The following is a 21,915-nucleotide window of genomic DNA, read 5'->3' as shown; positions in this document are numbered from 1 at the left end:
GTGTTGCTCACGGCTGGAGGTGGATGGGAATATGTAGACTAGGTAGATGGCGAGGTCGTATATTTGTAAGTGTGAACGACTGCAGTCGCCTGTGACAGAATGCTGTGGAAGAAGGTAGCTCACAGCGGGGTGAGTAAGACCTGATAAGATAAGGTATACTGCATACACAGCCTTATTAGGCGACGGGCGGCTGGTATTGGGAAATCCTTCCTGTTTGCGGGCAATTAAAATTATACATGTATGGGGTCGGCCATTTTCTCAACATTTCAAGGTGAGGCCCTGCTTTGGGTGGGTGCAGGGAGGCGAGCTGCACCTCAGACTGCTGTAGACGGTCTAGCAAATTTGATGGTCGCTGTTGCGTGATTGCATTGCCCATCAGCCAGCCATCTTCGAGGTTAACCGCTCGTTCGGCCAGGAGAGTGGAGAGCCCGCAACCACACACTCACACTCACACACGCACATCACAGTGCCCTTCTCTTCTGCCTTCCCCCCCCCTCCTTCCAACCCCCTTCCACCCCGCCCTACGCCGCGAGTCCTAAGACAGCCTGGGGTTACACAACAAGAGCGAGCACATTCAGCAGCATTCAGGGACTTTTGAGAATTTCCTCATTTCAGCTTCACGGAAATAGACCTCGACCACGTCGATCGCCTGCGTCGATATGAGCTAGCCTCTAATGATTCATCGCTGCCGAAGATGCCGTCAAGCAAAAAAAAAAGCAAACGGGTATAGTAGTAGTTCTGTTGCTGTTGATGTTGTTCTTGTTGTTTGTTGTTGTACCCAGAAAGTCCAAAGCCTCTTCTTTCTTTTGAAGTGGGACCGTAACGAACTCTTCTCTGCCCCTGATCACTCAACTCTCTAGTGTCGAGACGGGCGCGAAACCAGAAACCCACCACCCGTGACTCCACCCAAGGCCGTAATGCATTCTGCCCAGTGATCCCCATCCTTTCGTGACACCGGTCCCCATGAACAAGCAGGAAATGCATGTGATGATGACTTACACCGCCAGACCGTGCGGGTGCTGGTCAGGGTAATAACAAGGTAGAAACTGTAACTCCATTAGCCACGTGCCCGTCTTCTTGGCCTCCCACATTGGTGGGATTGGGAAGGGATCTCACATTAATGACAATCATCATGGGCATATCAAATGTGTCTCTCCGTATGACCCAGCAATATGTGCACTCCAGCTTCCCGTCCTTGGCAATCCTCGAGATGCCGTGTTCCCCGTCAATCCTTGCGACCCTATTACTGAGGAACATGGCCCTCGGGTCTTTCGGCGGTGACTCGTGAACGCTGGAGTTACTCCCCGTGCCGTCGATGCTCTCCTGCGTGCGGTACTTGAGCAGCCTGCACTTTCTCATCACACTGCTCCGGCTGTCGCCGAAGGCGAGATGTGCAAAGTCCTCAAAGTACTGGACAACACTGTCATCGTCCATGAGCTCTGCTATGAAAAGCGGGTGCCGTTCGTTGCCCGAGGCCTTGCTCTTGTCTGCTTGGTCGTTCAGGCTGCCAAGCTTGGGCGTCGTCAAGGTGTCGGTGGTCGCGCCCGACGCTCCCGCACTGCCGCCCGTGTTGACATTCATGTTGACCTCATTGCCGAGGAGGACCTCTTTAGGCCAGCCAGTCAGCGCGGTAAATTCCTTGTTCACCGCGGCGATCTCGCCAGTGCGGCGGCAGACAATAGTGGGGCTTGAGCCGTGGTGCATGAAGTCTTCGTATTCGAACAGTGTCCGTTGGAAACATTTTTCCATGAACACCATGTCAGCCCGGTTCAGCGTTCGGGTGACCGAGATGAAGGACGGCCGGAAGCTCGAAAGCGCCACGGCGATGCGGACCAGCTTGTCATTGCTGGTCCGAAACCTTCGTTGCAAGAAGGCGATCAACCGGTGGAAGTTGTGCACGTATTGGAACGGCTCTTTGACCGTGTCATAGATAGTCGACGGGTCTCGCTGGCGTTTGCCAAGAAGAGGCTGCGGAAAGACCTTGGGCATGCCAGGCTTTGCCTTTGGGCGGTTCTGAGCTCCGAGTACTTGGGGCCCAGGCCCGTTGTGGTAGGTTGTTGTAGGCGAGCCTTCGTAGCCGATGCCGTGGCTGGGCTGAGGACTGTCATGATCGGTGCTGGGGCTTTGTAAACTTGTTGGGCCTGCAGCAATGGCGTAAGCATGAGGGAGACCGTGCTGGAGGTTGCCTTGGGTATATAAGGGGTTGCCGGACTGGTCGATGGAGAGGATATCGCCAATCATACCGCCGTCGAATTGTTGCATACCATTGCCGAAAGCACCAGCCGAGAAGTTGGCCTCGCCAGCGCCTGCTTGGGAGAATGATGGCTCCCGTGGCGGCGTGTCAGCGGCCCCAGAGGCCATGTGGTTGAGCATACTGAACTCCATGGCGCCGTATTGGCTCCCAAAGTTCAAGCCCTCGAGGTTGAAATTGTACAGTGCAGGGTTGCTTGGGTCGAAGAAGGCGGAGGACATGTCTGATATATCGCCTGACACCTGTGGAACGGTGAGACCACTCATCTGCGGCGGATTTGGTGGCTGAAATGTGGGGGACACGGGGGACTGTTGACTGGCGAAGGCCATCCCCTCTGATATTGATCCCAGCGCCGACTGTGGCGAGAAGAGCGGATAAGGGTTGGAGGATGTCGTTGGCGAGAAGAAGCTGCTGACACTGGAAGCAGCCTCGGAGCCAGTGCTGGATGGGTGGCGATGCCCGTTTGGCCGGTTCTGAGGTGCGTTGGGGTTGTAATTTGGGCCCAGAACCGGTCTCAAGGCTTCTGGCGGCGCATCGTGAAGATACTTTGCCTTCTTGCGGACTCCATCTTGGCAGTGGTCCGCGAGCCCGCGTTTTATACACCTCTGACAGGGCCGTTCATCGCCTACACCGAAAAGTTAGTTTCGCCCATGCGCCTATAGTCTCGAGGCTCCAGTAGACACTGTCGTGGGGGACGCAGAAGAACCGCAGGGGGAAGCAGTTCCGAAAGACATATTTGCTTGGTTATAGTTCGGATTCATGGCGTACCGCAAGTAAGGTGGGCTCTCTGGCAAGCAAAGCAGGCCCTCCTCGCCTTCTTCCTCCTCGGTCGCAGAGGATCCTTGGGGTCATACTTTTTCTTGACCTCGCCGTCAGGGCCGACCTCTTGTTTTATGGCGTTTTCAGTCATCTTGTCGTCGTCTTTGAAGGAGGCGTCGTTGTCGTCGTACTCATGCTCATTCTCAGACATGGCATCTGAGACCTCACCCCCGTTGGAATCAACTTCTTCCGGCATCGTGTACCAGCTACATATATATGTGCGGCCTTTTATACTGGGATGGGTTGCTCAGGGCTAGACGCTCGTAATGACGGCACGGCGCTGCAAGGCCGGCGACCTATTGCGAAACCACTCGCGCTACCTGTTCCAGGTGTAGCAGGTCGTCTGGACGGGGACGGACAAGATGTGCTCAACTCCTGCAGGAATGCTTGGGTGGTTGCACGACACCAGGATCAGCTGCGGCCGCAGGACATACGGTCACAGGGGACCCGGCTGCTCGAAAGCTAGGTCTGCTTTTTCCTTCCCAGAGCGCGCCGATGAGCTGCGATGCGATGCGCGGCGCTGCGCTGCGCTGCACGCAAGGTACGTGGACGCAAGGAAGCAACGTGTGGCAAGCCAAGGGGCCGGACGTCCACTTTAGCCCTGGTCTTGCGAAGAGAAGACGCAGGTGGTCGTGCCGGGGTTGTCTAGGACTGTGGCCGTATTGGGGGCGGGAGGGCCTCTGTGCGCATCCGCAATATTGGCGTCGATCGCTTCGCAAGCTTCCAGAAGGACGTGCCGCAAGGTGGAAGCTGAAGTCCGGGCAAGTCCAGGCGCACGATCTCGCAATGCCAGCGTAGTCGCTCGTATTCTCCGCGGAAAGCTATGACGACCAGGGCCAGCTCTCCAATGGCCTCGCAACCAGTGTAAAAAGAGGCGTTCCTTGTGCGACCGGCACCGTGTTCGCGCACTGGAGAGGGCAGAGGCCAGGGCAGGCGGACAGGGGTCGACAGGTCGGTCGGTGGGTGTGGTCAGTCGTAGGTTCGCAGGTCCAGGTCGCAGTTCGCAGTCGGCTTCGGCGTCGCGATCGCAATTCAGAGGGGCACACACAGGCGCCGTGGGTCCACATACACAAGGGACAAGGACAGGCACAGGCACACGAGTACAAACACAGACACAGGCACAGGGTAGGCGGGTAGGGCACAGGATCCTGGCTGTCTGGGACGAGACGAGGTTGTATGAAGTGTGTCGTGCTTGCAAGAGGGTGGCGGTAGGAGGGGTTGTTGCTGCAGCTACCCGTCGACTTATATTGAATGTTGCATATGGCAGCGCTAGGTTGATCGGCGACCTTTTGGAGGGGGGATGGAGGAGGAGAGGGAGGGCGGGTGTACAGGCAGGCAATGGATGCTACTGCTGTCGGTGATGCTGGCTGGCTGGCTGGCTGTCGGCTGGCTGTGATCAATGCAGATGTGAACAGGCGAGGAAGGCGTCCTGTCCTCGGTTCTCCCTCAGTACATGTTGTTGTCCGCGGGGTGGTTGGCCTCGGTTGTGGAGGATTGTTGCTCTCTTTGTCGTGCCTTGTGGTCGGCAGGCTGGGTCGGGCTGCCGAGCATTGGCCGTCGGGAGAGAGTCGTAGCCGTAGTCGAGTCGTGGTCTGGCTAATTACCTGAGGAGGACCTCGGCGTACCTTGGTAAGGAGTCCCAAGGCTGCGCTGCGGCGAATGATGGGATTGCAGCTATTGCAGTGGATTGTGGGTTATAGGTTGGATGTCTCGTGCTTCTGCATGTGCCTTGCTTTGCCGTGTCTTGCCTCGTACTGTCTTGCCTTTGGGCCGCTGGGGAGTGGAGGAAAACGTTGGAGTGGGTATTGCGTCAAAACTGGGAATTGCGGGGTGGGAAAAAACAGCCCTGGGCCTTTGGGGGGGGGCGCAGAGGGGGGTTGGAGGTCTTGGCCAAGCTGGATTGAGGTAGGTACAGTAAGTAGCCTAGTAGCCTACTCTGTCGTGTCTCTGTCTGTCTACATCAAAGACGTAGTACAGTACTGGTGCTGCTAAGTACCTACCTAGCCTAGGACAGGACACAGACGTGGACAGGGAAGAGTCTTCCCAGCACACCGGCAGCTCGACTTCGGACTAAAACAATAGTCCTTCGCACTACAGACGGACTGATGGACTGATGGACTGATAAGACTGTTTCTTACGATACAGTCTCAACCCACCAACGGCTCAAACTGCTTCTCGAGTTCCATCCATTCAGTTGTCCTGGGTTCCTGGTTCCCTGGCTCGTGGCAATCTGTGGGCAAGTGGCAGGCTATCTGCTACCAGGATTAATTAGACTACTACTCAACTTGTCCGGATCACACCTCAGCTGCCGGTGCCGAGCAGATGGCGTTCACATGAAGGAGGGTTCCCTACCACTCACTCACTCGCGCAAGACTTCAGTACACCACCACACACACACTCTCTCACACACTTACACAGTCCCTCGTCTCGTACAGCAGACGGTCAAGTTCTTTGCACCCTGCATCGTACAGTGCAGTCCTGCACAGTGCTTCGGGCCAATCGCAGATCCAAAGCAGCCTGCACCTCTCTTCAGGTTGTGTTCCACATGCTTCCCTGCGTCTGCCCATCACCTTCACAATCACCATCGTCACCATCATTACCATCACCGTCATGCCAGTCTTTCTCCTGCGCATGTGGTCTTATGTTCTACAAACTTTCGGCGACCTGCCCGACTTCCCGGATCTTGCTGCTGGCTGGCACCTGCCCAGTGGTGGTTAGCTGGCTTCCCACGCAGTCATCAAGACGGTGAGACCTTGGGCACCTTGTTGGGCCTGCGCACACACACACACCTCATTTCTTCAACCATGCCGCCCCGAGCACCAGAAGTCTCGCCAGTCCTTGGCCCAGCTCTTTGTTCAGCAAAGGGCAGGACTAGGCGAGAGACTCAGCTGCTCATCTCAGGTCGCTAGAGCCCCATCCGTCAGTCGAGTCGTATCTGCGACCTCGCTTGACCAAAACACCCACTCCCGTGTTGCAGTTCCAGCAATTTCCTTGAGGCTCGTCGAAACCCCCTCCTTCTCATTCCCCTTTCCCCCCCTCCTCCCTGTTTGAGATCATCAGTGCAGGACGTGACGGTGCAGCACACACGCTTGCCCTGCACTTTAGCTCATCACACTCCCCTGTGCGCGCCTCATCTTGGGTCATCTGGGGTGATGCATCAAGCCTCTTACAACAGCTCAATAGATCACGGGCGCCGGCATGCGCGCCACCAAACATCATTCATGGCTGCGGCTTGCAGGTGCCAACTGGTGCGTATGGCTTCGATGCCGTTTCTCTCGTCTATCTCATGCCACCATGACCTTGCCTTGTCCTGCCCTGTGCCTCGCAACCTCCATCCCAACCCTGCCAGAGAGGACATGGAGGACATGCAAGGCGGCCTGCCATCCTGACTTCACTCATGTCGGTCAGGATAAGGGACCAGGCCCCGGCCGCTCTCATTGGGCGCCCTCGCTGATTGATCTGCTCGAGAGGCGTCCTCCCCTCCTGCTCTTGAGACGAGCAACGTTTAGACTGCCCGCCGGGGAGGCAAGGTGATCGATCTCTGACTTGCAGCTGCTGCTGGGGATCTCCGAACCGAGATTGTGCGTGTTGCATTCTCGATCTGGTCCCAGAGCATCACAATGTCAACCTTCTTCCCTCCCGGCCATGGCTCGGTCTACTGCTATCCATCAACCGGATAAGCGTCTCGGATAAGGACGGACTGTAGACCAGCCAACTTTGCTGTAAGCTGACGACAGGATAATCTCACGGCAACACCTGCTCAGGCTAGATGCTTTCGTACTCTATCTTTGGGGTACACGGCATAGAAAGCTTGCATAAAGGCTACTGGGCGAGTGTCTGGAGGGACTTTTGACGAAGGGGTACCAGGTCTGCTCTGTGGAATTCAGCAGGTTATCTTCGACACAGTGTGTTCGCTGCTCTACGCTAAGACCTCAGCCTGGTTTCATGGGCACGCGGGAACGGCACGCCTGTCTCAATTTGCTTCTTGCTCTTTAGAGTCGCCGTCGACTTTATTTTCGGACCGACCGATAGTCTGCAGGGCCGCAAAGTTGCGGTGTTCAGCCTGGCCATACAGGCCATACACGTATCGGTATAAGCCAGTAATCTTCGTTATTTCAAAACAATTGGGTATCTAGCATATAATACTCATCTCAACATTCCATTCCCCGCCCCAACATCTTTAATCTGTTGTCGCCATCTTACTGTGTGCGCGGATCCGCTTGCCAAATCTATAGAACAGGTACCTACGATATATTAGTAAATCTTAGTAATCTGCAATAGAGTCTAGTCATGATATCTAGCAGCGTTCCCAGAGGCCAGAGGAAGGCAGCCAGGGGAAAGGGGCGGTGAGACGCAACAAGGGGAAGGCCCAATACGTACGGGAATGGCAGCATAGCTACCGTCAGGAACGCCAACAGCGATGTCGCCCACTAAGTACAAATCTCGTATTAGCAACCACTGTGTTTCCCCAGAGAACAGCACATAGCCGTCAGCGACTTCTTGTTTGGCTTACCTGGTTACCAAGCTTTTCATACATCTGCAGCCCGAACAGAGGGAAAGCTGAAAGAGTATTAGTAGATGTGTCAGACAGAAATAGAGATGGAGAGAGAGATAAACGCGTATTCAAAGGTCGTATCAGCGTTCGTTTGGGGGAGGGTTTATCGAAGACAATCCCAGCTGAGCGGGAAGGGGCTGTCCCGTGTGCGACGACTCACCAGCTGCGAAAGAGCACCGAGCCAGTGCGTTTGCGGCCAAACTTGACGCCGCGTAGAGAGGATAGGCGTCGACCTGGTTTTGTTGGTGCAACGTTAGCCGTCCGATAACTTGGTCTCTCGTACAACAACCAATGGCTCTCCTCGGCTGCCCTTGCACGACAGTGTTTGGGGCATCACAGGAATACGTCAACGTAGTTTGGGGAGTGGGAGGGGAGGGGGGTGTTGGAAGGGCAGAGCAGAGCAGAGAAGTGGGGGGGATCAGCAGGTTAGAGAGTATACCACGTACAAGGTAGCTGAATGTTCCGGAAAAAACAAGCAGTGTCTGTGAGACAGGTTTCCAATCGGTTAGTCGCAGCGTCCCGGATATGCAGAATGCGAGATTCACAGCAAAAGCGGGAAGGGAAGAGAGAGACACCATGCGAGGGAACGGCGTGGCAAAGCCCGCCTTGGACGGGACCAGCCCATGATTCAATGGTACGCTCGTGGGCCGTCTTTTTCCTTGTCTCTCCCTCGCGTGCCACAGTCGCACAGAGCTCTCGAGCCACAGACGGCTGAGGCTGACGGGCCGAACGACGTCGATAACGACGGACGGGCCAAGTTTGGGTGGCTGCCAAGGTCACACGAGGGGACTAACCGCCCATTGCCATCAAGAGCGTATATGCAAAACAAAGGAGATTGATTCAAGGAAACTCACCCCTGCGCCGAAAATAGCTGAGCCGATAATCGGCATGATCCAATGGACCCACGGCAATGAGGACCACCCAAACCAAAATAGACCGATGGTCACCAAGAGGCTGCCCAGTATCGCGGACGGGAGACGGTACTCGGGCTCGGCCTTGCCCTCGACACCTGTGAGCCTCTCGTTCTTCTCGATCAGCTGCGCCCGGATCTTGACCCAGAGCGGGCCCATGAGGGCGGCGCAGACCATTCCAACAAGCATGCCCAGGAAGGTCAGCCCCGTCTGCCACAGGTTGAAGCCGTAGGTGCCCTGGAAGACCAGGGGGAAGGCGCCAAAGAAGAGGTACAGTATGCCCAGAAGGATCGCCGAGTAGAGGTTCAAGATCAGCGCCATGGGCTCGAAGATCAGGATCTGGAAGGGCCGCAGGAGCGAAAGCCCCACGGTGCGGATGAGGGACTTGTTCGTCTTCTCGATGGGGGCCTTCCACCGTTCGTCCCCGGTGTCTCCGCGGATTTTCCTGGCTTTGTTGCGCAGCACGACAGGGTCTACGAGATTGTCAGTATCATTGTGTACATAGGCCTGCCACATCGGGGATCTTCATATTACTCACGATACGTCTCCGGCACAATAACCACAAGTGCTAGGCATATCATGAATGCCCAGATAATGAGCATATAGTGAGTCCACCGCCAGTTCACATTAGAGTTAATAAATCCCCCGATCATAGGTCCGAAGCTTGGGCCGAGGAATGGCGACGCAGTGAACATGATCATCGGGTAGTGCATCTGGTCGGGCGTGAAGAGATCCCCAACCGTGCCACCAGACACGCTCAAGAACGCGCTGCCCGACAATCCCTGGAAGAAGCGACTGACAATCACGGTCTCGATATTCCGCGCCACAGCAGATGGGATAATCCAGATGGTGAAGACGGCAAAGGCAGCCAGGTAGATGGGCCGGCGGCCGTAGAACTCGGACAGCGGGCTCCACATGGGGCCAAGGGCGATGCCCAGGACGAACATGGACAGGCCGAGCGTGGCGACGATGCGCGAGCAGCCAAACTCGGCGTCCATCTGCGTGTAGGTGGACGTGTAGATGGAGCTCGCGCACGTCACGCAGAAGCTGCCCATGGACGTGATCCCCACGATCGCCCACTTGCGCCCCGTGTTCATGCTCCGCGGGCACCACGGGTCGTCGTTGCCGCCCTCGAAGCTCACCTCAAAGTCGTCCTTCTCGCGCCCCGCCGCCCCAGCCTGGCCCTTCTCCGCGTCGTTGCCCGAGTCCCCTGACGACGAGTCCGGATCATCGTCCGCGTCGCAGCCGTACCCGTTGTAAGATCGCACGCGGCTGAGGGACCTCGTCGACCTTCCGGATGAGCGTGTTCTCACTGCTGACCTCCCCGTGGCTCTGGCGCCGGCAGATGTAGCCGTTGCTGGCCTGATGGATTCGTATATTGCCTCATCGCCGTTTGCGGTGTCCGTGGTGCCTGTCTCAGTCTTCTCTTCGTCCATCGAGGCCTTCTCAATTGAGATCTTCTCCATCTTGTCGCTGCTCGTCGAAGTGTCTAGCCGCCCGAGGATGTTGTTGGCCGCGTCCTTTTCGACATCCATTTCACTCGCCATCTTCTGGTGCTTGGTCCTGTCTAGGGGGTCGAACTAGTCATGAAGGGAGGTGGTGATGTTGCAACAGTGAGTTTCGACCTCTGCGGACAACAACCTGGCAACCAAACCTGGCCTTAGGTGTGTACTTGTTCCTTCGGGAATTATTGATGACGCATACGGGATATAGCTGTTCCCTTCACACCTGGCACGGGACGATTGGTAAACATGCAGTTTGTCAGATCTCTTAACGCCGTTAAGGTGACGACGTCAAAGGCCGAAGGAACGTGGGCCAGAGTGGCGGGACGGCGATCCGCCTGGCTCATACGATACTAATCGACTTCAGGGGCTGATACAGTTCCGTCGCTTGTCGCAAGCGGGCCAACATAAATAAAGGGACGTGTCCGTCAACAACTTTTTTTTTCTTTCCAATTTCGTTTTCCAAACTATGGGTCGCTTGCCGGTTTGCTGTCTGCCCTCGGCGCATTCCTCGGAAGTGGTCTAGAGCATCCTTCCCGCGACACACAGCAACGGCGACGGGCCGGGACTGTAATAAATGAAGGTGGAGTTGCTGCGTGTTGCTTAGTTGGATCTCTGGCAGGGATTATTACTTGGGTGCGACTGGGTACTCGGTCCGGGACATCGTCAACCCCCCAATTTTTGCCCTTTTGGCTGGCCGCATCCGGGATGGGCAGGAGGGTGGCAAGGCGGGAATATAGCACCCAATGCTGCTGCAGTGGAGTTAGCGGCAAGTTGCCGGTTCTCTTGCCGACGACCAGCCGGGCCAATTGACTGTGAGGAAAATGTTGTGGTGTCGATGTCTGCGGCACGTGTTTGTTATTAATCTCTGCGAGTTTGTCAGGAAGCTGTAGGGGTGGTCGCTGATAGCCTTGGCATGGATGAATAACGATGATGCGTATAAAGGCGAGTCGCGAAGGCCGATCTCTGCTGGTGTGTGGCTCGCCTCCCGCGCTGTCAATCCTACAGCCCGAGCGTTGATGAGCCTAAGTCTTGCCGAGACTATATCACTCGTTACTGTGTTAAGGATCTAGTAGATCTTAGCCTGTTGTTTCAGGAGTGTCCATCGATTTTCCTATGCCATCATTCAACTCAATTGCTGGTAAGGCTGAATCTTGAATCTTGCTCAAACTCTCCAAACCACCGGGTTGTCCGTGCTTGGCACTCCGAGATTGCCGATCTACCGAGACGGAAGTTGATGGAATGGACCGACGGCAGAGCCCGGCTTGGCCTGCACTGTTGCACCGCAAGATAGCTGGTCCGCACTCAATAGAAAGGTAGACTATACATAAAAGAGCATAACGGGTCGTTGCCGACTGAATCGAGAATCATTCGCATGCTTTGGAAGCTGTCGTGGCCTTCCTTGCCCTTGCTCTTGGCCCACTGGTACTTCATGCCGGGTGGTGAGCAAAGCTGAAACTCATGAAGGTCCTCGATATGAGCAGATGCTTTGGGCTGTATCATATCGCCATGCCCCTTAGCGTGAGCTGTTTCCTTGATTGATCGATGTTGGAATAGGCATCGTAAGACAATCCATGGCAGATTCGCACAATCCATTCATATCCATTTCTCGTCGAGTTGGTCGCGAGACACCCAGCTCCTGTGCCGATAAATGTGATTATTTGGCAGCTGAGTAGCAAGAGGGCGCCGGCTGTCGAGTGCCTGTTACAATCCCGAACTAGTCATCAGGACGCGCTGAATGTGTACAGACGACTCGAGTGGTGCCCACCTCAAGTCTCATGCGTTGCTGGAGGCAATTGTAAGGGAGAACAGACCACGTTATTGAGTTCGTCAAGGCGGGTCACAACGTTTCCAACGATCAAACTTCCTTTCTCACCGCAAAGAAGTAATTCCCAACCTTCTCGCTACCAGCAACCTCCTTCCAGCCCAGACCAGGCACGTACACAACACCCATTACCCTCGGGCTACTCCACCCCTCCCTCCTAGCAAAGAAATTCCTAAGTTCCTCCTCGTTGATGTACTTATCCCAGTCGTGCGTCCCCTTAGGCACAACACCCAGTACATCCTCCGCCATGAAATTTGTGGTGAACCAGCTCGTCCACGTCCGCGCGATGGTGCTCAGCACCAGCCAGCCGCCCGGGCGCACAAAATCGCCGCACCGGTCCAGGAAGGCCGACGGCTTGTCGACGTGCTCGACGACCTCGAACAAGCTGACGATGTCGTACTTGGCCTCGTCGGTGGCCGGCAGCGGCAACGTCTCGATGGCGCCACTGACATACGTCAACTTGGGAGCCAGCGACGGGTCCTTGGCGGCGTGCAAGCGTGCAACCCTCAGGACCTCGGGGGTCGGGTCGACGGCCGTGACGGACTCGGTGGTGGGCAGGCGGGCGGCAGACTCGGCGAAGATGCCGCCGCCGCAGCCGATGTCGAGGTAGCGGAGCTTGCGCGCGGGTGATGGTGCTTGGTCCGGCTCACTCGCGCGACAGTCGCGGATGAAGTCGTGGCGCAGAGGATTCATCAGGTGCAGGATGCGGGAGGAGCCGTGGGGATCCCACCAGGAGGCGGCGAGAGCATTGAAGTGTGCTACTTCGTCCGCGTTGACGGACGAGTACGAGGACGAGGACGAGGAGGACGATGATGTGGGGCTTGATTTGGGATCAGGGGTGTTGCTCTGGAACCTCCGACCTGATGGTAGTAGTGGGGCTGAGAGCGTGCGCAAAGGCGATGGGCGAGCTCGACGAAGCTGTCGCAGCATGGCTGCGGGTGCCCTTGATGGGGCCATGTTGTGCGTGTGTGTGTGATGGTGTGTGATGGGCCTGTCGGCCTGTCTGTACCTCAATGTATATATAGCAGGATGCTTTCAGACACTTAAAGGTCAGTGTCCAGTAGTCGATGGATGCAAGAGAGGCATCAGCACCCGTGACAATGGGAGTCGGTTGACTTGAGGCACGAAGTTGAGCTGGGGGTTGGATGAGGTTCTACATGAGGTCAGAGCCTCAACGTCTGTTGACCTGCAACTTTTTGCCGGCTCGGATTCCGATCCCTGCAACGGTCGCTGCAGGTCCAGGGACTGCAAGGGACCCACTGCAGTCTAGCCCAGCAGCCCGCAGCCCCGACGCCCGTGAGAGCTGGAGGGGTATCAACGACCGACCCCAATGGGCTTGAGATGCTGACTTTGCTTACGAAGGAAGGCGATAGAACTGGTCTGCTGGCTCAAAGCAGGACGCAAACTAGCCCCAGGGAGAGCGAGACGAGTGAGTGCCCAAGGGCGCTTTGTGTCCCCAAGATTCAAAGGTTTGTTTTGTCATTGTCGACGGGATGACCTAATCATTCCCAATGCTCACTCAGCGAGTCCGGGCGAGTCGAGTCATCAATTCTAGGGACCCAACCGCCAGGAACTGCTGTGGTCTCGCGGGGCTGGCGGGGCAGACTTGATGCTTGATGGACACCGTCTTCCCAGCAGCAATCTAGACGACACCATCCCACCTGTATCTGCCCATACACAGTATTGCGCCATACATAGCGACTCTTTGTTTTGTCTTTTTCTCCTTCTTCCTTTCTTGATCGTTATACCGGCTGGCGACGCTCTTGAACTCCGATCCCCCTAGAATACTCCGTCGCAAAAGTCTCAGTTCAGCCCCGACTCACGATCGGACCGAGGAAGCCGACATACTTCCGGTTCTGCCCAGCACTGCTGAACGACATTAAGGACAGACACCACTCCAATTGATCCCCTCCCGCCTTTCAGACATCGTCTCCTCTTCCTCATGGGATCTATAATGCCGTCCGAAACCCTCGACCGGTCCGAGTTCGACTCGATACCAGACACCATCAAAGCCTTCCGTACGTACAATCACATGCCACACACCACACATGCCTCGCCCACACACAGATAGCACTGCAAGAGAACCCTCCACTACGTCACAGCAGTACTGACTCTTTCTCCCCCGGCCGCAGGCGATGGCCAGTTCATAGTAGTCCTCGACGACCCGGGCCGCGAGAACGAGGCCGACCTGATCGTCGCCGCCCAGGACGTCACCGCCGAGCAGATGGCCTTCATGATCCGGCACAGCTCGGGCTACGTGTGCGCGCCGGTGCTGCCCGACCTGACCAAGCAGCTCGACCTGCCGCAGATGGTCGCCGACAACGAGGACCCGCGCGCCACCGCCTACACCGTCACCGTCGACTCGGCCGACCCCTCCGTCACCACCGGCATCAGCGCCCGCGACAGGGCCCTGACCTGCCGCACCCTGGCCGACCCCGCCGCCACGCCCCAGTCCTTCCGCCGCCCCGGCCACGTCCTGCCCCTGCGCGCCCGCCCCGGCGGCGTCAGGCAGCGGAGGGGCCACACCGAGGCCGCCACCGAGTTCTGCCGCCTCGCCGGCAAGAGGCCCGCCGGCGTCATCTGCGAGCTGGTCGACGACGGCGAGGAGGTCGAGGGCCAGGCCATATTCCGCGAGCCGGGCATGCTGAGGGGGGAGAAGTGCATCGCCTTCGCCAGGAGGTGGGGCCTGAAGGTGTGTACCATCGAGGATCTGGTCAACTACGTGGAGAAGACGGAGGGGAGTCTGGACTTGAACGGGTCAGCGTGAAACTAGCGGGGAGCAAAATGGAGTCCGGGGGCAGATCTACGCAGGCGTTGGCCACTGTGTGTTTGTGTGGCCTCGACGCCGTGGAGCGTGCGAACGTATGTCTATAGAGTGGTGACTGAGCAAAGGGTTGGGAATGGATATATTGGAAAATTTGCCGCAAGGCTTTCAGAGGTCATTTGGAGATATGTACGTGTTCGTCTACATTGGCACTCAGCGTCTTGTACTTGAACAGTCCAAGCTTGGGGACACTTGTTGGATATGTAAACTATGGGGGTCAAGTCGAGAATTAAGACTGCCCAAAGAGTAGATTGTTCCCCACTCCTTACGAATCGCATCCAGTTGACACACTGGATGATCACACGTCTCTGTCCGTCATTCCAATCAGTGCCTCGTCATCCACGTGGGTTGTAATCACACCCGCACATTTATAGTGCCACTTGTATGGATGGGCTGGCACATGGTTGCGACGTGCCAGAACGTCAATCACAGACTGACACAGTTGGGCCAGATCTGATGGTCGATCTCGGCCGTCCAGCGCTGAAATGGAGTATCAGACATCCTCTCGCAAATTATGACCCTCAGTATCGGGAACTACTGTTGTTGTCCCTGGCTATACAGCTCGCCTCACTAAACGTCTCAGGGGCCAGGTGTATTCGTTGCTCTGGTTCACCTGATGTCGCCTTACGAGGCTGGCGATGCTTCACCCGAGCCTGACCTCGACTTCCGGACACGGTGAGGCCGTACGTACCGGAACCCTCAGGCCAGCGGCAGGGGATCAGCGGGCGTCATCAGCGGGCGTCATCAGCGGGAAGACAAGCTTTCTCTCCCGGTACGACTGAGGTCACCAGCACATGGTTGCTCAACTGGATGATGAATCTCAGCAACCAAAAGTCTTGCCGAGGCAACGCCCCGATTCGAACGGGCTGACAATCTGACGATCGCTCGAGCGCCCAGCAAGGGAGTAACTCCGGACCGGCATAGAGTCGCACTATACGCGGCGACAGGATTATACTCGGTCCCACTTCGCGATGCCTAGGTTGGGTATCTACACACATCTAATAATACATCCAATATCACTCCTCCTACTCGCCATCCGGTCTGAAACCGCAGAACAACTCGGCGACTATGGGTCGGCCTCGCCCGCAAGCATTGACCAGAAGACGACTCGTCCGATATGCCTGCAGGGCGCTCCCTCTCTTTCTCTCATGGAAGTAATGCAACGGTCTCGGTGAGATTCCCGTGGCAGCTCTGGGGGCCGCTGAGGTCACGGAGGTGACCTCAGATCCGGGAAGATCGAATACAACCCAGGATCGACACCGCGATTGGAGCATGAGAGAAGATGAACTTTGGAGGGATCGGGGTCAACGGTCAACGGCGAGGCGAGGTTGAGACATTGTTTTGGGTAAGGGGCCTATGCGCAGCTCTCGGGATGACCCTGCGCGCTTCGGGGACCCGACTGAGGAAATATCCTGTTCAATCTGGCGGAAAAACGGCCCAGGTGGCAAGTGTTGTGTGTCTCCCCCTCAAGACGAGACAAAACAAAATGCCAGAAAGATGACGGGTGGACGTTTTGGGGAGAATGGCGCGAGGGTCTAGCTTGAGGAATTCCGTGTAGAAGCTGGAACACACCGACAGGGAACGGTCTGTGCTTCCCTTTCCTGGTCCGTCCCGGCGAGCAAATCGCAGCGAAACAAGCAAGCATCTCCCATCTGACATCTGCCACAGTCACATAATCCTCCGATGCACAATCAGCCCATTCGGGGCCAACGGCCACGCCGGCACTGGGAATGCTGGACTGATGCGTACCCAGTTTGGCTAGGTTCCAATGTCGTCACTCAACTAACTGTGGTTCCGGACGGGGATTCAGCCTCCTGACCAGCTGGTGCCTCAACCGAGTTACAGTTGCGGTCCTGGCGTCAGATAACTTGGCTTGTATCGCAGGTTCGTCCAGGCTCGACGTGAGGATGAGAATTGGGGGTGGGTCCGAATCCCATGCATTGTACATCCGCCCGTGCTTTGATTCCGCGGAAGAGCTCATGGTCAACGAAGGGGGGGTCTGCGCATAGCAGCACTGCACGCTCTGGTGCCGACGAGACTCGCGCCATCTCGACAGAAAATGTGAAAAGCCGTAACTTACAAGTGACACCTGCAAGCGTTTGGTCTTCGGCACCGGCATGTGAGCAACCCATCGGTGGCTCTGGAGCATGACCATCAGTCCTCGCCCCTCCCATGAGGCCGAGGATTGATGCTGTTCAGATCAATCACAGCTATAGCACGGGAAGGATTCCTTCTAGAAGGAAGCTCTGGCCGTCAAGAAGACACAGCGTCTCTACGCCGGCCCAAACCACCGATCTCCCATCTCTGACCAGGCATGGGACCCGACCAACTCCCGGGGGCGCAGCAAGTGGCCACACCAGAGCTAGGTACACTAGGCCCTGGGAACAACGTGGAGGAGGCGAATGTGTGCGTATGGGTATCTGGCGCGGGTGTGTGTGCGCGCGTGCGTAGGGCGACAATTTCAGGGGAGTCTAATTGATTGCCCGTCCACCCCTGATGTCAGGTACTTACACTTCAATACATACCAACTTCACATCTCCAGGATCCCGGCTTCTAGAAAACCCCACTCGCGGAACGTGGCCCGAAGCCGGGAACGAGGAGCAGTCCCAGCTCGTGGAGCATGATCCAAGTCTCACCTTGAGTCGCGCAACACATCACCGCTGCGTGGCTCGCTGGTCGAAGTAGACGAGCACAGCCGGCGCGAAGTCATTCTCGTATTCGAATCTTGCTCGAAATAACAACTGCAATTTTCGTCGCGGGACAGATCTTGATTCCAATTTGGCACCGGGAAATAGGAGCGACAATCACTGACGTGTTCCGCGCTATGTGCCATCAGATCGTGAGCGAGTAAAATTTCGATGCGCGGAGGTCTGAAATGAGAGAACTTCGCTTTCCGACCAGCGCTGCTTCGGTGCGTGGTCACCGCGTAGCCCGGTTACCAAGCTTTGACGCTCCTTTTGTAACAGGACAAGCAACAACATGGCGATCGGTTGGACGTCGCCATACTAGACCATATTCTTCGGAAAGCTACCATCGGTCGACTCCCAACCAATAAGACAAGGCCCATCTCGCACTGCAGAGATACAAGATTGCCTATGTCGCAAGCTGCTAGCTCGTCGTAACGTGGCTCACAAACAATGACGGGCGCTGATGAGAGGGCGTTCACACCGAGCACGTTTTAAGGGACGTGAGTATGCTTTGCGGCCTCAAACCTAGAAGGCATGCTTCCAATGTGTTTTGTGTGGAAGACAACTTGTCCTGGCACCACCGCAGCATCACGAAATCACGAGCTGGAACGGTCCCAGGAGCAGGAGCTGGCCTGGCGTGTGTGCGGCCGTGGACAGATGTGTTGAGCACAGACATCCAGCGACACTTTTATGCTGATTATTGTCCGTGAACAATTAGCAGCGATCGAAATCGCAGCTCAAGGGACGATGTTTATTGGCGCCATCGCACGTGAGCTTGGAAGCAAGGCCTCAGGGCGGATGAGCTCGATGAGACGAGTCAATCGATGGTTTGCTGAAGGTCAGAGCTCTCGAGATCTATGTTTCGAGATCTGCTGCAACATTTAAGCGCCGCCTTTTGAAACACGGTCGGCCAGTGCTGTGGAGGCTGAGAGTCGATGGACGGGATATCCTCGACGTCTGTGAGCTGAGATGGCGCTTTGATGTCCGTTCGCAGGGCTGACGGCCGGAGAGCCAGAGAGGGCCGACTCGCCCGAGAAACAATGGGCAGCTGGTGGTCTGCCACATCGATCTCCAACAGTCAGTCAGCACGGCTGCTCTCCTTTTCTTCGGACCGTTCCACGACAGAAACAATGGATCCTACTGAGGACCCGGCACACGGGCCAGGAGAGCCAACTTGTGATCGCTGCGGCTGCAACGCCAAGCTCCGTGATCCATCTCCATTTGGGGATCATACCAGATTGATCCCGGATTAGAATAGAAAGAGCCTCATCTTTGGCAGAAAGGCCCGGAGATCACAGCAAATAGGAGAACTTGACTGACGAAGGAAATTATTGTCGAGTCTTACTAGATCTGGCACAGACTCAGGCTGGAGAGGACGCCACAAAAATAGAAGATGGTTTGAAGATGAGCCGACTGCCACGCCGAGGCATGAAATATGAGCCTATTGGCCGGGTTGGGTACACGGCAGATACGCAACAAAAGCTTGCTCTACTTGCAGTCAGTTGGGCAACCACATTGTGTGCAAAGACAGGATTAGAAACTGCGCCTCCTCAAATTTGATGGCCACGAATCCAAATTCGGGTTGTAATGTTAGCTACCCTCGACTGATTGGTGGTGCCCGATTGGGGCCTCAAGGCATCCCCCATGTCTCGTTCTCCTGGTCTAAGATGAGGTACAATCGTGCCTAAATAATTCGTCAGACAAGTGATGAACTCCGAGAATGCAGGGCCTGCCATGACGTAGCAATTGGTATATGCACGACTGTAGGCCAGAGCCGACGGCAAACAAGTCGAGCAACTTGGCACCCGTCCTGCCGTTTCAGCCGAATCTCACAAAAAATAATGCACACCCTGGTACCTGGGCGTATCATGCACTGCCGGGTAGTCCAGTCCATTAGCCGGAGGTCTTCATATGGGCTTTGGGACAGAGCCAGCGGTTCGGGAAAGCCGGCCTTCAAATGAGCTGAGGCAGGGGCTGCCTTCGGTCCCTGGACGAAGAGACGGGCACGCGAGAATGAGCATGTGAGCTCAACGTCTCAATCGTGGACGCGAATGCGCCTAGACAGACTAGTTTGCCACGATCAAAGCTGGAAGTGTTTATGCCTGTATGCCTGTGGCCTCGGCTTGGGTCAGTATCTCAGACGGCTGGTGGAATTTAGCATGGCGGCCGACATGGAACGACGTTGAAATCGGGCTTGCAGGGGCCCTCGTAGACGAGACAATCAGTACGTTCATGTACCTACTGTGTAATGCCGATGGAGGGGTGACACGGGCCACTCGAACTGCTCGAGCAGGCTTTCCGAGCAGCAATTTTATCATGGCCGTTTTACCTCATCTCCGACCATGATCAATGTCGCTCAATCCCCGGAGTTTGAAGGACGCAATCCATTTCGACCTCTGCAGGTGGTTGCTTCTATACGACGAATTAAATTGTCGGTTTCCTGACCGCTTCGTGAGATGCAAGACCAGCGCAAGCGGCACCGACAGCGAGCATCTGATATGTTTGTGTGGTCCTTGCTCCCACCGCAGTTTTGCCTCGCATTTCACTTTCGACTAGCGAGACAGGGATGATCAGGGCTTCGGCTCCACTCCCCGTCTTTAGAAGGATCCATATCTTCTAGAAGGGTTCCAGAATCTTGCCGCTTCTGGCAAAGCCAATTTCAAGCCCCAGTCGTTGGCTCAAGCGTTGGCCAGCAAGCCAGCGCAGTCTCCCCACAGCCCTCCTTGACAATGTGACCCTGCAACCGGGGGGCCCTCCTGAAGGGTGATGATGATAGTTCATCTCCTCCGCCGGGATTCTCGATGGATTGCCCCTTTGCGTCGTGTCCACTGGCTGTCAGGATGTCTGAAGTAGCGGTAAGGCGAGAGCGACGATTGAGTGCCGCGAGAGACAGTACGAGAGCCTCCGCATTAGGTCGCGTGAGGAAGTCAATGATCCATCTGCTACGGTTCTGAGTAGGGCAACACGGGCGAGCTGACGACAGGTCAGCTCAATGAATATGAGACTTGAGGTAGGGCTGGACAGCAGGGACGAGCGCTGTCAAGCTGCTGTCCCCGTTCGTCAGCTTCCCCTCACCTCTCATATTCATTCTCGTTTCCGAGGCCAAATTGAGTTGCTCAGCCGTCCGAGCGTATCCTGTGAGTTGAAGCGCGGGCCTGCTTTTAAATCGACGTACAGACTACCTGTCTGCAGGCTCCCGCATGCTCCATGACTGGTGGCACGGTGTTGTGAACAGGATAAACCAGGCCTTCCGCATAGGGAAGGCATGCAGCATAGCATCTCTGAATCGTCGATACATAAATGGAGCCCTGTTCATGTCTCGCAGCGCCCGCGCTGATAAAGTTACGGTGTACGACTCCTTGTGCCGTCGAGCTTCGAGGTCGCCCAGGCTCCCACAAGCAGCAGGTGTGTACTGCGCGAGTACTTCCGGAGCTACCGTGGCAGGGCCGCCGGCTCCGTATGATGTGGAGATTGTCGTCGTTACAGTAGCGTTGGTCGAAAGCACAGTGCACAAATGAGACGTCCTTCTGCTTTGCTCTGACCGTAATGGAATACTGTAGAGGCGGCATCGACATCAGGCTGATGTGGGAGAAATACCGACCGGCTGCATCGGTGATGACAAGCAGTCAATGCGAGAGATTTGATCACATCACACATTCGCTGTTTGTCTTGCAGTAGTAGATCGGACGGGAGTCTGAGCTCTCGAGCTGGGTTCGCAGCCTGGCGGTGATTTGAGCGCTGATGCCAAACGCAATGTTCTGCCTGCCTGTACTGTACCTGTCTGTGGGCTGTAGCTACTGTTGGGTGCAGGCATACCGGGCTTCACACCACCCTCTCGGGTCTGCTGGAAAAGTCGTCGTCCTCCTCGCCTCCTGGGCATGGCCACCAGGCTGCTTGGTATATGAGGGCTGGTACGAAGGGACCGTCCGAAATCTCCCATGTGAGAAGAGGCGGCAAATAGCCAAGCCTTGGAACAGCGTGGTCTACTTGGCTCATCTTGAAGCCTGGCAGATTGAGTTCATTGCCATGACACAGGGACCGAATCCAGTGTCCACGAAGGTGTTGAGGCTTGGCAGAAAGACGCAGGCGCAGGGCCGTCCGCCCGCCGTCGTCCGAAGGCAAGGTTTGGCTGGAAGAAGGCCCCAAGGTTGGGGGTCTCATCGAGGTCTGCAGGCTCTAGCTTCCGGTGCCCCTAGCCTTGGGAGAGCGTCTCAGGACACCGAATCTTACAAATCTTGACGATTCATTGAGTTGGAAGGATCTGCCAGCGCATCTTCAGGACCGACGGAACCAGACAGACTAACCGATCGACAAATGAACAAGCGATGGGCCACATGAGATATGGGGGATGGTTGGATGCAAATACGATGGCCTGGATGTCGGCGGTGCTGAGGGACACTGAACGAGCAAGTGATGGAGGAGGGAGGGAGGGAGGTCTGCGGTGATCAACGACGGAAGAGTTGGGACTTGAAACCCCGGCAGTCCGTCGACTTGGTCAGGCCTGGGGAGCCCTGGGGCTTGGGTTGGCCTGGGCAGCAGCA

General features: G+C 56.2%; 3 protein-coding genes across 3 annotated transcripts; 1 reads left to right on the top strand and 2 right to left on the bottom strand.

Annotated features, from left to right (window-relative positions):
• Positions 1–995: 995 nt before the first annotated feature.
• Positions 996–3,266, bottom strand: J7T55_004436 (transcription factor; the record flags this gene model as incomplete). The annotated part of the gene is made up of 3 exons (XM_053132089.1): positions 996–1,046; positions 1,117–2,876; positions 3,020–3,266. The coding sequence occupies 3 exons, from the start codon at positions 3,264–3,266 to the stop codon at positions 996–998; spliced, it is 2,058 nt and encodes a 685-aa protein (XP_052990049.1).
• A 3,626-nt stretch (positions 3,267–6,892) lies between these two features.
• Positions 6,893–12,793, bottom strand: J7T55_004435 (fluconazole resistance protein 1; the record flags this gene model as incomplete). Its single annotated transcript, XM_053132088.1, has 10 exons — positions 6,893–6,944; positions 7,451–7,500; positions 7,584–7,630; positions 7,786–7,858; positions 8,072–8,392; positions 8,480–9,009; positions 9,075–10,116; positions 10,701–10,790; positions 11,395–11,532; positions 11,915–12,793. 10 exons carry the CDS (start codon positions 12,791–12,793, stop codon positions 6,893–6,895), a joined length of 3,222 nt encoding a protein of 1,073 aa, XP_052990048.1.
• Positions 12,794–13,817: 1,024 nt separating this feature from the next.
• Positions 13,818–14,630, top strand: J7T55_004434 (dihydroxy-2-butanone 4-phosphate synthase; the record flags this gene model as incomplete). The annotated part of the gene is made up of 2 exons (XM_053132087.1): positions 13,818–13,881; positions 13,996–14,630. The coding sequence occupies 2 exons, from the start codon at positions 13,818–13,820 to the stop codon at positions 14,628–14,630; spliced, it is 699 nt and encodes a 232-aa protein (XP_052990047.1).
• Between the last annotated feature and the right edge of the window lie 7,285 nt (positions 14,631–21,915).

The sequence above is a fragment of the Diaporthe amygdali genome (genome assembly GCF_026229845.1).
Source record: "Diaporthe amygdali strain CAA958 chromosome Unknown NODE_29_length_634662_cov_65_424859, whole genome shotgun sequence".
NCBI classification, from domain to species: Eukaryota; Fungi; Ascomycota; class Sordariomycetes; order Diaporthales; family Diaporthaceae; genus Diaporthe; species Diaporthe amygdali.
Note: the sequence above shows the minus strand (reverse complement) of the source record. Positions and strands in the feature narration are given on the sequence as shown.